The sequence below is a fragment of the Salmo salar genome, chromosome ssa09 (assembly GCF_905237065.1).
Source record: "Salmo salar chromosome ssa09, Ssal_v3.1, whole genome shotgun sequence".
NCBI classification, from domain to species: domain Eukaryota; kingdom Metazoa; phylum Chordata; class Actinopteri; order Salmoniformes; family Salmonidae; genus Salmo; species Salmo salar.
Window position 1 is genome coordinate 105,456,965 of NC_059450.1, and position 14,865 is coordinate 105,471,829.

Sequence of the window (14,865 nt, forward strand, 5' to 3'; positions counted from 1 at the left end):
AATTAGAAAAATGTAAAATACCAAAGAAATACATAATGAGAACTGATACTTGCCGTCTGTCGATTTGAGTGTAATGTTTAGTGTTTATTTACTTTGAGACAGAGGGAGAGGGAGAGAGAGAGAGAGAGAGAGAGAGAGAGAGAGAGAGAGAGAGAGAGAGAGAGAGAGAGAGAGAGAGAGAGGAGCATGAAAAGGAGGAAAGGGAGGAGAGAGGCAAGCGGAAACTGCGGGGCCGTTAACATGGATTTAGATGCATAGTGCGCGCGCCACGGAGCCATGGGAACTCACCGGGTCAATTAGCTGCGTCGCATAGCCACATGAACAGAAGGCAGACAGACCGGGGGCTCGCAGAGGCCCTGGGTGAAGCGGAAAAACGGAACAGCGCGCGACAAGAGTGCAGCCTTCAGGACCCCAGAGAAAGGAGACTAACCGCCTCGCGTCAGGATGCAGGGTCTGAGCTCACGAGCCCACGCTTTCTCGGTGGAAGCACTGGTCGGTAAAACGATAAAGAGGATGAAGGAGGAGAACGGGAAGGACTCGAGCTCACTGGGAGACACAGAGACGGAGACAAGCTCCAATCGGCAGGAGACAGACAAACACGGTCGGTCAACTTTAACCCGCGCGCATCTCTCTGCTTTACACACGCACTATTCTGCGACTAACTTGAATAAAAAGTCATCTTTTTTTAAGACAGAAACAAATCTAGATAGTAATGTAAAAATAAAAACATTAGTGTCTTTGCTTCTTCTGAGAAGCACTGTCCAAGTAGTAAAATAGAAAACAACAACTTGTTTTGTGGCTTTGTGTTGATTTTCTAGGACTATTGATGACACATTCCTAGCGTTTTTCACTTCAATGGTTTGTCAAATTGATGTGTTTTAATTAAAGGAAACAGCTGAAAGCTTTACACTTAAATGGAATCAAGCCAGCAGCATTCCGCATGTTCAGGATGCAACAGTTCTAATTTATCAACAATATAGAATGTCTTAAACTGTTCCTTCACTCAAAAAGATTACCCAAACGACCAGAGGAGGAAGGCTGGTAACACGCCAAGAAGGCTGGGAGACTGCGAATCTGAGCCGGGGAGAGAAGAAAGGAGAAGGCCGGGAGATAGTGACTCTAACCCGGGTAGAGAGGAGAGAGATGTCCGGGTGGAGCTCCAGGGGTCGGATCTGTGGACTAGGTTTCATGAGATCGGGACAGAGATGATTATTACCAAAGCGGGCAGGTAAAACTGACCCCTTCACACGCCTACCAAACTGTCAAATTACAGACCTTTACACACGCTAGCTAAACTAGGTAAAACTCAGACCTTTACACACTAACACACAGTAGCCAATACACTACAATATGGACTACACACTAATCAAACTGTTAATTAATCTGATTTACAGTATGAGGATAATACACATTGGTCAGGAAAGAGGGCCATATTGCAACAAGTCACTGATGTTGCACTTGCAAAAACAAAAACATTTTCTATACAGGCCTATAGCCTATTATACAGGCCTATAGTCTATTATACAGGCCTATAGTCTATTATACAGGCCTATAGTCTATTATACAGGCCTATAGTCTATTTTACAGGCCAATAGTCTATTATACAGGTCTATAGTCTATTATACAGGCCTATAGCCTATTATACAGGCCTATAGTCTATTATACAGGCCTATAGCCTATTATACAGGCCTATAGCCTATTATACAGGCCTATAGCCTATTATACAGGCCCATAGTCTATTATACAGGCCTATAGCCTAGTATACAGGCCTATAGTCTATTATACAGGCCTATAGTCTATTATACAGGCCTATAGTCTATTATACAGGCCTACAGTTTATTATACAGGCCTATAGCCTATTATACAGGCCTATAGTCTATTATACAGGCCTATAGCTTATTATACAGGCCTATAGTCTATTATACAGGCCTATAGCCTATTATACAGGCCTATAGCCTATTATACAGGCCTATAGCCTATTTTACAGGCCTATAGCCTATTATACAGGCCTATAGTCTATTATACAGGCCTATAGTCTATTATACAGGCCTATAGCCTATTATTCGATTGCTGTGTATGAAATCTTTACATTGGCTGTATCTACAAATTAAATGTACAATTTTGTATTTATTTATTTTATTTTACCTTTATTTAACCAGGTAGGCAAGTTGAGAACAACTTCTCATTTACAATTGCGACCTGGATTTACTGCAGCCTTCAAACTATTGAATGTTTATTTAATTTCACCAATAGAAAAAATGTTTTTACACAGTTAAAACAACAACAGCAGTATGTGTAGGAGGGGGGAAAAGGCGAAAGGGCTTGTCGAGTATTTATTTTGCAGGGTCAGTACTACTACGTAAAAACTAAATGGGGATACTTTTTATCATTTTATAAATGGCCATTGGAATTTTTCGAAGTATTTTAGGGTTGTATTTTTTCATAGTGTTTTAGGGTTGTATTTTTTTTATAGTATTTCTATAACTTTATATTCGTTGACTCTTATCATATAATTAACAGTGTACATGCTTTATTCCTCAGGAATTGGAGCTCTGTTATTTTGTAATTACATTTTGTGGTAATTTTGTAATTTTAATTTCTTTGCATATTCTTTAACATTTTCATAACAGTTTCATAAAATCACATGTTATTCTATATAGGCTAAACATTTCATGACTTGTTATAAATTATATTATCTCTGTTGCTGCAAAGTTCGTTTTAAACATTTGATAGTCCTTTTTATGAGACGAGTAATACATCTCGTCAGAATGCCCTCGTGGCCTCAGAGATTCACCTTGACTGAGGGTTAGGGTTAGGGTTTAGGGGTTAGGGTTAGGTTAGGTTAGGCTAACCCTAACCCATATTCACCTTGACTGAGGCCCGTAGCCTCTCTTTCACTGGTGTTACATTTCCAACAAATTTAACTGACGCACTAGTTGATATTGAATAAAATTATGGATTGAATTAAATACGCTATTATATGATAACAATTTTTGCTCATTTATCCTACTTTAAACTCTGTGTGTGTTTTCTACAGGAGGATGTTCCCGTCCTTGCGCGTAAAGGTGCGTAACTTGGACCCGTGCCAGCAGTACTACATCGCCATGGACGTTTTGCCCATCGACTCCAAACGATACAGGTAGACCCTAAACGTATATGTAACCTACAATTGTAAATTGAACGAAAGGAAATGGTCTCCTATTTTAGAAACGTACTTTAAAACCAGCGCATTATTGCATCAATAGGTCTTTCCATTGTTTCCACATTTCTCTCAAATGAAGCTGCAAATTCTACTATATTTTTGTACTGTAAATCAAGCATTTTACCCAATATACACGCATTTAACGAGCATAGGGTGACAGTAGTGGTGCTTGGGTAAAATCACCGTGGGAGCCAAGCTAGGGGAAAAAAAGCCATATTACAACCAATGTGTTTTGATAAATGCGTTGTTTGCTCTATAACCTGTTCGTTCATATGCCTTGCCACGGTGATAGACCTAAGGCTGAGGCAATGCGTTTCAAGTTCTAATGTCACGTGCACAAGTACAGTGAAATGCCATTCTTGCAAACTCAAAACGCATCATTGTAATAAAGAATAAAAATGTATTTAAAAAAAATACAATTAAAATTAAATAAAGATAATTAAGAATTAGAAATATGAAATACACAATAAAGTAAGTAAGTAAGTATACTATATCCAGGAAATATTTAAACATTCAGTTCCAATACCATGTTTAGAAGACACAGTGGCAGAATAAATTCCACCACACCTTCGTTTTATTACAAAACCAGAGCGACATCTGTCCAGCGGAGTCCACAAAGCATATGGTAGGAAACAGTCACATGACCTACAGCGGTAAAGCAAGTTAATATTTCTAACATTTTTGAACTACTAAACAACTATTGATTTAGAACCCAGGAGAGTTTCCACAAGTCGAAAAGAAACCAGAAGCTGCCTCCACTATTGCAGCACCACATCACCACCAGCTAATCACCTCTGCATAGTGTAATACAGCGCCAACTAAACGATTCCAAAAACTATTTAGAAATCAATGTAAGCTCAATACTATGTGCCTGTCCATGGTGCTGCTTGCTGTGTGTGTGTTTAAGTAGAAAAAAACATGTTGACACACCCTACTTGTAGAGAAACGCCAATTCCATCCTCCTCTCTTTCATGTTGACGTAACGGTCTATGACTCTGTCATACAGTACACCCTTTTAGTTTTTGGTGTCCTTACCTACCTGACTAAAATGCTTGCTTGCTTGCTAGCCTAACTTCCTTTCATGGGCAACGATTAGCCAATTAGTTAACATTAGCCTTCTATGTCTCGCTACATATTGAACTTCCAGCCTCTCGGGCCAGGGGCACAATGTATGAATTTATGGTTGGATCAGAATCGCCTTTTTAATCATTGACCAGGAAGGAGAATTAAGTAAAACCACAAGTACAAATCCCTATCTCCATCCATGGCTAATTTAGGAAAGGGACAATTTTAGCTAGCTAGCCACCAGAGGACAACAACACAACGAGATGCAACAATTCAAGTTTTTTTTCTGTCAATGAGGTTTGGCTTTTGATGTGATGTGAAATTCCAAACTGGCTTCCCTTAACACTTTTTTTTGGTGTGCAAGGACCATTCACAGTTGAGTTCACTCAGCTTAGCTCAAAGCTGATTGCCTATTATTGTATATTTTTTTAATCAAGGAAGACCAAATGATTGCTGGCTTCCCTTGCAACAATTTCATACACATTTTGACCAGACAGCATTAGACAGATGTGCTACGCATACAGAGACAGAGGGGCGCTGTTTCACTCCCTCGGATGCTTTTTCTAGTGAGATACATTCAGCCTCTTGCGAATTAAAGGAAAATTATGAAACACAAAGAGACGAAAGATATAAAATAATGTATGTTTTTTTCCTTTTTCTTGGTAATTTTTGTGCGAAGCCTGGCTTTCCTTAGCATCCATGAATACGCACCACTGGAGGGTCGAGGGGTATATCAAATACAGCTAGGCCTCTATAGCCTAAATATAGTCACAAAAATGTTTGACTTGGAAAGTCAGTTACTTCATGGCAAACTCTTATGGCATAGCTTTGTAAGGGGAGAACTATGTGGTCACAACTCATTATTAGTCTTTTCACCTGTTGTTAGTGAAGCCAACTTGTCAACTCTGGGTGGACAATAAAGTCAAAGGATATTCTATTCTGATATTGTGTTCTGATATTCTGTTCTGATATTCTGTTCTGATGTTCTGTTCTGATGTTCTGTTCTGTTCTGATGTTCTGTTTTGTTATTCTGTTCTGATATTCTGTTCTGTTCTGATGTTCTGATGTTCTGATATTTTGTTCTGATATTCTGTTCTAATGTTCTGTTCTGGAATTCTGTTCTGATGTTGTTCTGATGTTCTGTTCTGTTCTGATGTTCTGTTTTGTTATTCTGTTCTGATATTCTGTTCTGATGTTCTGATATTTTGTTTTGATATTCTGTTCTGATGTTCTGTTCTGATATTCTGTTCTGATGTTCTGTTCTGATGTTCTGTTCTGATATTTTGTTTTGTTATTCTGTTCTGATATTCTGTTCTGATGTTCTGATATTCTGTTCTGATATTCTATTCTGATATTCTGTTCTGATATTCTGTTCTGATGTTCTGATATTCTGTTCTGATATTCTATTCTGATATTCTGGTTTTGATATTGTGTTCTGATATTGTGTTCTAATATTCTGTTCTGATATTCTGTTCTGATGTTCTGTTCTGATGTTCTGTTTTGATATTCTGTTCTGATGTAATGTTCTGATATTCTGTTCTGATGTAATGTTCTAATATGGTGGAACAAGCTCCCTCACGACGCCAGGACAGCGGAGTCAATCACCACCTTCCTTCTAACCCCCCCTCCCCCCAAAAAAGATATAGATGTACTATTGTAAAGTGGTTGTTCCACTGGATATCATAAGGTGAATGCACCAATTTGTAAGTCGTTCTGGATAAGAGCGTCTGCTAAATGACGTAAATGTAAATGTAAATGTAATATTCTGTTCTGATGTTCTGATATTCTGTTGTGATATTCTGTTCTGATATTCTGATGTTCTGTTCTGATATTCTGTTGTGATATTCTGATGTTCTGTTCTGATGTTCTGTTCTGATATTCTGATGTTCTGTTCTGATATTCTGTTGTGATATTCTGTTGTGATATTCTGATATTCTGTTGTGATATTCTGTTCTGATATTCTGATGTTCTGTTGTGATATTCTGTTGTGATATTCTGATGTTCTATTCTGATGTTCTGATATTCTGTTCTGATATTCTGTTCTGATATTCTGTTGTATTTAGGTATGTGATGTTCTGATGTTCTGTTCTGATGTTCTGATATTCTGTTCTGATATTCTGTTCTGGTATTCTGTTCTGATGTTCTGATATTCTGTTCTGATATTCTAATATTCTGTCCTGATATTCTGTTGTATTTAGGTATGTGATGTTCTGATGTTCTGTTCTGATGTTCTGATGTTCTGTTCTGATATTCTGATATTCTGTTCTGATATTCTGTTCTGATGTTCTGATATTCTGTTCTGATATTCTGATAATCTGTTCTGATATTCTGTTGTATTTAGGTATGTGATGTTCTGATGTTCTGTTCTGATGTTCTGATATTCTGTTCTGATATTCTGTTCTGGTATTCTGTTCTGATGTTCTAATATTCTGTCCTGATATTCTGTTGTATTTAGGTATGTGATGTTCTGATGTTCTGTTCTGATGTTCTGATGTTCTGTTCTGATATTCTGATATTCTGTTCTGATATTCTGTTCTGATATTCTGTTCTGATGTTCTGATATTCCGTTCTGATATTCTGATAATCTGTTCTGATATTCTGTTGTATTTAGGTATGTGATGTTCTGATATTCTGTTCTGATATTCTGTTCTGATGTTCTGATATTCTGTTCTGATATTCTAATATTCTGTCCTGATATTCTGTTGTATTTAGGTATGTGATGTTCTGATGTTCTGTTCTGATGTTCTGATATTCTGGTCTGATATTCTGATATTCTGTTCTGATATTCTGTTGTATTTAGGTATGTGATGTTCTGATGTTCTGTTCTGATGTTCTGTTCTGATGTTCTGTTCTGTTCTGATATTCTATTCTGTTCTGATATTCTGTTCTGATATTCTGTTGTATTTAGGTATGTGATATTCAGATATTCTGTTCTGATATTCTGTTGTATTTATGTATGTGATATTCTGATTTTCTGTTCTGATATTCTGTTCTGATGTTCTGATATTCTGTTCTGATATTCTGATAATCTGTTCTGATATTCTGTTGTATTTAGGTATGTGATGTTCTGATGTTCTGTTCTGATGTTCTGATATTCTGTTCTGATATTCTGTTCTGGTATTCTGTTCTGATGTTCTAATATTCTGTCCTGATATTCTGTTGTATTTAGGTATGTGATGTTCTGATGTTCTGTTCTGATGTTCTGATGTTCTGTTCTGATATTCTGATATTCTGTTCTGATATTCTGTTCTGATATTCTGTTCTGATGTTCTGATATTCCGTTCTGATATTCTGATAATCTGTTCTGATATTCTGTTGTATTTAGGTATGTGATGTTCTGATGTTCTGTTCTGATGTTCTGATATTCTGGTCTGATATTCTGATATTCTGTTCTGATATTCTGTTGTATTTAGGTATGTGATGTTCTGATGTTCTGTTCTGATGTTCTGTTCTGTTCTGATATTCTGATATTCTATTCTGTTCTGATATTCTGTTCTGATATTCTGTTGTATTTAGGTATGTGATATTCAGATATTCTGTTCTGATATTCTGTTGTATTTAGGTATGTGATATTCTGATTTTCTGTTCTGATATTCTGTTGTATTTACGTATGTGATATTCTGATATTCTGTTCTGTTCTGTTGTATTTAGGTATGTGATGTTCTGATATTCTGTTCTGATGTTCTGTTCTGATATTCTGTTGTGTTTAGGTATGTGATATTCTGATATTCTGTTCTGATGTTCTGATATTCTGTTCTGATATTCTGTTCTGATGTTCTGTTGTATTTAGGTATGTGATGTTCTGATGTTCTGTTGTGATGTTCTGTTGTATTTAGGGTATGTGATGTTCTGTTGTGATGTTCTGTTGTATTTAGATATGTGATGTTCTGTTGTGATGTTCTGTTGTATTTAGGTATGTGATGTTTTGATATTCTGTTGTATTTAGGTGTGTGATGTTCTGATGTTCTGTTGTATTTAGGTATGTGATGTTCTGATGTTCTGTTGTATTTAGGTATGTGATGTTCTGATGTTCTGTTATATTTAGGTATGTGATGTTCTGATGTTCTGTTGTGATGTTCTGTTATATTTAGGTATGTGATGTTTTGATGTTCTGTTGTGATGTTCTGTTATATTTAGGTATGTGATGTTCTGATGTTCTGTTGTATTTAGGTATGTGATGTTCTGATGTTCTGTTGTGATGTTCTGTTATATTTATGTATGTGATGTTCTGATGTTCTGTTGTATTTAGGTATGTGATGTTCTGATGTTCTGTTCTGATGTTCTGTTGTATTCAGGTATGTGATGTTCTGTTCTGATGTTCTGTTGTATTCAGGTATGTGATGTTCTGTTGTGATGTTCTGTTATATTTAGGTATGTGATGTTCTGTTGTGATGTTCTGTTATATTTAGGTATGTGATGTTCTGATGTTCTGTTGTGATGTTCTGTTGTATTTAGGTATGTGATGTTCTGATATTCTGTTGTATTTAGGTATGCGATGTTCTGTTGTTCTGTTGTATTCAGGTATGTGATGTTCTGATGTTCTGTTGTGATGTTCTGTTATATTTAGGTATGTGTACCACAGCTCTCAGTGGATGGTGGCAGGAAACACGGACCACTCTTGCGTCGCGCCGCGCTTGTACATGCACCCGGACTCCCCGTGCGTGGGCGAGACGTGGATGCGTCAGGTGATCAGCTTCGATCGGGTCAAACTGACCAACAATGAGATGGAGGACAAGGGACACGTACGTCACATCTCTCTTTCTGATCTACAATCATTTAATCTACTGTGTTCTATTACTATTTGACTGCTAATCTATAGGATTTAATTAAACATGGCTGGAATGCTGTTTTAGCCAATCAGCATCCAGGATCCAAACTACCAGGTTTAAAACTACTTTTATAATCCGGGTAGTGTAGGTACTGGATGATGATTGGCTGGAAGCCATGGTATATCAAACAAGTCATTCTATTACAAACTGGTTACCAACATCATTAGAACAGTAAACAAGTCATTCTATTATAAACTGGTTACCAACATTATTAAAACAGTAAACAAGTCATTCTATTACAAACTGGTTCCCAACATTATTAAAACAGTAAACAAGTCATTCTATTATAAACTGGTTACCAACATTATTAAAACAGTAAACAAGTCATTCTATTATAAACTGGTTACCATCATCATTAAAACAGTAAACAAGTGTAATAATGACAGTAACCAGTTCATAATACAGTAAGGCTCCTCTGGGGTTGGTGGTATATGGACAATATACCACGGCTAAGGGCTGTATGCAGGCTGTACTCTGCATTGCGTTGTGCATAAGAACAGCCCTTAGCCGTGGTACATCGGCCATATACCACACCTCCTTATTGCTTAATTCTATTCTATCACTGTATTTTATGGGTCAAGAATAAACAATTTACTGAAAGAGGCTTCGAACTATCTGAGATGAGAAATGTTTTGTTAGAAAAAAGGCTACAGTCATGATGAAAGTTAAAATGGCTACAGCTTGGTGATGGTGTCCGGTATGTTTGTCTGGGATTTGGTGGTTGTTATTGGTACACCTGTTGTAAGGTTTGCATATCTTTAATGGCAGTTGGTTGTTATATAATCTTGCATGAAGTTCAGAAACCTCCAAAACACAACATACATGGCCAAAATGCATGTAACATCTATGTTGTGCTGATGGACATCACATTGACTTCGTTCTCTAAATGACTCTCTTGGTTCAGATCATTCTACAGTCAATGCATAAGTACAAGCCTCGCGTCCATGTGATCCGCCACGACCCCCGGCTGGACCTATCAAAGATCCCCTCGCTGCCCACTGAGGGTATGGCCAGCTTCTCCTTCCCAGAGACAGAGTTCACCACTGTGACAGCCTATCAGAACCAACAGGTACTTTCTCTCAGCCAGTCAGAACCAATAGGTACTGCCTTACCAATCAGAACTAACAAGCACTTACTGCGTCAGCCAATCAGAACAGCGAATCAGAACAGTCTATCAGAACCAACAGGTAGTTAAAGTTATTGACAATATGATTTATGTATTAATGCTAACACAGTATAATGCATCAGTTGGACTGGCTTCACTGTGGTCTAAACTACACATTCAGTAGAATAGATCAGTTGGACTGGCTTCACTGTGGTCTAAACTAGAAACTCAGTATAATGGATCAGGAGGACTGGCTTCACTGTGGTCTAAACTAGACATTCAGTAGAATAGATCAGGAGGACTGGCTTCATGTGTGTGTCCATGTGACCGTGGTGTTGCCTGTGGTCCCTGCAGTAACAGAAGACTCTCGTGGATTGGCAGCAGCTCTCTTCATCAGGGTCCACTTCACTTCTGCTGAATGCATAATAATATAGAAAGGCACACGCACACACACCATCTGTTCAGGACAGAAACACACACACCATCTGTTCAGGACAGAAACACACACACCATCTGTTCAGGACAGACACACACACACACACACCATCTGTTCAGGACAGAAACACACACACCATCTGTTCAGGACAGAAACACACACACCATCTGTTCAGGACAGACACACACACACACACACCATCTGTTCAGGACAGAAACACACACACCATCTGTTCAGGACAGACACACACATCATCTGTTCAGGACAGAAACACACACACCATCTGTTCAGGACAGACAGACACACATCATCTGTTCAGGACAGACACACACACACCATCTGTTCAAGACAGACACACACACACACCATCTGTTCAGGACAGAAACACACACACCATCTGTTCAGGACAGACACACACACACACACACACACCATCTGTTCAGGACAGACACACACACACCATCTGTTCAGGACAGAAACATACACACACCATCTGTTCAGGACAGAAACACACACACCATCTGTTCAGGACAGAAACATACACACACCATCTGTTCAGGACAGAAACATACACACACCATCATGGTTTACAAGCTCAGGACAGAAACACACACACCATCTGTTCAGGACAGAAACACACACACACACCATCATGGTTTACAAGCTCAGGACAGACACACACACACCATCTGTCCAGGACAGAAATACACACATCATCTGTTCAGGACAGAAACACACACATCTTCGTGGTCTGTGACTGTGACAGGCTGTGACTGTGGAAACCATAGCTCCTACTAAACCAAGCTCAGGTCTGTGACAGGCTGTGACTGTGGAAACCATAGCTCCTACTAAACCAAGCTCAGGTCTGTGACCAGGCTGTGACTGTGGAAACCATAGCTCCTACTAAACCAAGCTCAGGACATATTATTATAGAGACCAGAGAGTGACCAGGCTGGCTAAGGATGGCTGGCTGTCAAACACCATATAAAACCCTGTTACCACTCCCTGTTCGTGTGTGTGTGTGTGTGTGTGTGTGTGTGTGTGTGTGTGTGTGTGTGTGTGTGTGTGTGTGTGTGTGTGTGTGTGTGTGTGTGTGTGTGTGTGTGTGTGTGTGTGTGTGTGTGTGGGTGCCCTGTTTGACATGGCTGGCTGCCCAGCTGGCTGTAAGGGTTTGTAGTCCCAGAGGGTGTGGCCTACAGTCTCCAGCTCCCAGCAGCCCTCAGATCAGCGCTATAAACTGACTGAGGTTATTGTTGTTTTAACCTCTATGGGACCGGCGGGACGAATTCGTCCCACCTACGTAACAGCCAGTTGAATCCTGTGGCGCGATTTCAAAACCTTTGAAATGCTATTACTTCAATTTCTCAAACATATGACTATTTTACAGCTATTTAAAGACAAGACTCTCCTTTATCTAACCACACTGTCCGATTTCAAAAAGGCTTTACAACGAAAGCAAAACATTAGATTATGTCAGCAGAGTACACAGCCAGAAATAATCAGACACCCATTTTTCAAGCTAGCATATAATGTCACAAAAACCAAAACCACAGCTAAATGCAGCACTAACCTTTGATGATCTTCATCAGATGACACTCCTAGGACATTATGTTATACAATACATGCATGTTTTGTTCAATCAAGTACATATTTATATCAAAAACCAGCATTTTACATTAGCATGTGACGTTCAGAACTAGCATTCCCACCGAACACTTCCGGTGAATTTACTAAATTACGTTCTCAAAAAACATAACAATTATTTTGAATTATAGATACAGAACTCCTTTATGCAATCGCGGTGTCCGATTTTAAAATAGCTTTTCGGTGAAAGCACATTTTGTAATATTCTGAGTAGATAGCTCGCCATCACGGGTTAGCTAATTTGACACCCACCAAGTTTGGTACTCACCAAACTCAGATTTACTATAAGAAAAATTGGATTACATTTGCTGTTCTTCGTCAGAATGCACTCCCAGGACTTCTACTTCAACAACAAATGTTGGTTTGGTTCCAAATAATCCATAGTTAAATCCAAATAGCGGCGTTTTGTTCGTGCGTTCAAGACACTATCCGAAGGGTAACGAAGGGTGACGCGCGGACGCATATCGTGACAAAAAAATTCAAAATATTCCATTACCGTACTTCGAAGGATGTGAAACGCTGTTTAAAATCAATTTTTATGCGATTTTTCTCATAAAAAAGCGATAATATTCCGACCGGGAGACGTCCTTTCCGTTCAAAGACTCAAAATCTAAAATGGACTCTTCACGTGCATGCGCACGCCCGTCTCATTGTTCTCAGATCGACCACTTACCAAATGCGCTACTGTTTTTCAGCCAGTAACTGCAGAGTCATCATTCAATGTTCTGGCGCCTTCTGAGAGCCTATGGGAGCATTAGAAAGTGTCACGTTACAGCAGAGATCCTTTGTTTTGGATAGAGATGACAAAGAAGGCCAAGAAATGGTCAGACAGGGTACTTCCTGTACAGAATCTTCTCAGGTTTTGGCCTGCCATTTGAGTTCTGTTATACTCACAGACACCATTCAAACAGTTTTAGAAACTTTGGAGTGTTTTCTATCCAAAGCTACTAATTATATGCATATTCTAGTTTCTGGGCAGGAGTAATAACCAGATTAAATCGGGTACGTTTCTTATCCGGCCGTGAAAATACTGCCCCCTATCCATAACAAGTTAACCCTTTTTTGGTTACTACATGGTTCCATATGTGTTATTTCATAGTTCTGAGTAAAAAGACAGAAAAACCCTTGAATGAGTAGGTGTGTCCAAACTTTTGACTGGTACTGTAGGTTATATTTTTCCTGGCCCTGACACCTGCTACAGGGATCACTATGACAAGCTGTGACCTGGGAAACCATAGCTCCTACTAAACCGGCTTTTCCCAAGCTGTACGCCAAACAAAAATGTGATTCACATTTTCAAATACTCCATTTAGATTTTTCCACGGGGCTGTACATTTGGGTGATGTTTTTTTCTCACCTGAGTAGCCTCGTTTCACTGCCAAAAACCAAATGAAACCATCTCATGTTCAGCGAAATAACAACACAATGTCAAATTTGTATTTGTATTTATTATGGATCCCCGTTAGCTGCTGCCAAAGCAGCAACACTCTGTGTGCCTAGTCAAATAATGAACATCCAATCACATTAACCGTTACTCTCTCGCGGGAATTCCACTAACGGTCCATATGTAGCCAAACGTAGCTGCTGCTCATTCCATTTGCTCGAAAATTGATAAATGGTTAAAAAACGTAAGGCCCGCGTCCATAGAGACACATACCAGCTCTACTGGTAGTACTGCAACTACCAGCAGTACTACACCTGCTACTACCAGCAGTACTACACCTGCTACTACCAGCAGCACTACACCTGCTACTACCAGCAGTACTACACCTGCACCTGTTGACGACACAAGTTGTTCTGCTTCCACAAGCACATCCAATGCTAGCATCAGTAATTCTACATTTGTTGTTAGCCCAGCTAGCATGGACACTGACAGTTGTGAATCTGATGCAGCCGAAGAGCTACTGCCCCCTTACCCGGGAAAGCACCGAACAACAGACAGGGACGTTGGACCATCGAAGAGGCGCAAAAATGATGAGAACTACATTGATTTGGGGTTCACATATACACTACCTGTCAAAAGTTTGGGGTCACTTAGAAATGTACTTGTTTTTGAACAAAAGCAATTTTTTGTCCATTAAACTGAATTGATCAGAAATACAGTGTAGACATTGTTAAGGTTGTAAATTACTATTGTAGCTGGAAACGGCTGATTTTTTATGAAATATCTACATAGGTGTACAGAGGCCCATTATCAGCAACCATCACTCCTGTGTTCCAATGACACGTTGTGTTACCTAATCCAAGTCTAGCACTTTAAAAGGAAAATTGATCATTAGAAAACACTTTTGCAATTATGTTAGCACAGCTGAAAACTGTTGTTCTGATTAAAGAAGCAATAAAACTGGCCTTCTTTAGACTAGTTGAGTATCTGGAGCATCAGCATTTGTGAGTTTGATTACAGGCTCAAAATGTCCAGAAACAAAACACTTTCTTCTGAAACTCATCAGTCTATTCTTGTTCTGAGAAATTAAGGCTAATCCATGCGAGAAATTGCCAAGAAACTGAAGATCTCGTACAACACTGTGTTCTACTCCCTTCACAGAACAGCGCAAACTGGCTCTAACCAGAATAGAAATAGGAG

At 39.0% G+C, this 14,865-nt stretch overlaps 1 protein-coding gene across 1 annotated transcript in view; it reads left to right on the top strand.

Annotated features, from left to right (window-relative positions):
* The first annotated feature begins 219 nt into the window (after positions 1-219).
* The window catches only part of LOC106590980 (T-box transcription factor TBX22), a 16,864-nt gene continuing 2,218 nt past the window's right edge, over positions 220-14,865 (top strand). The window contains exons 1-5 of the mRNA XM_014182156.2: positions 220-601; positions 1,012-1,228; positions 3,038-3,139; positions 8,835-9,009; positions 10,001-10,165. Of these exons, the coding sequence (XP_014037631.2) occupies positions 445-601; positions 1,012-1,228; positions 3,038-3,139; positions 8,835-9,009; positions 10,001-10,165 (816 nt within the window). The 5' untranslated portion in view covers positions 220-444. The remainder of the gene's footprint in view (positions 602-1,011; positions 1,229-3,037; positions 3,140-8,834; positions 9,010-10,000; positions 10,166-14,865) is intronic.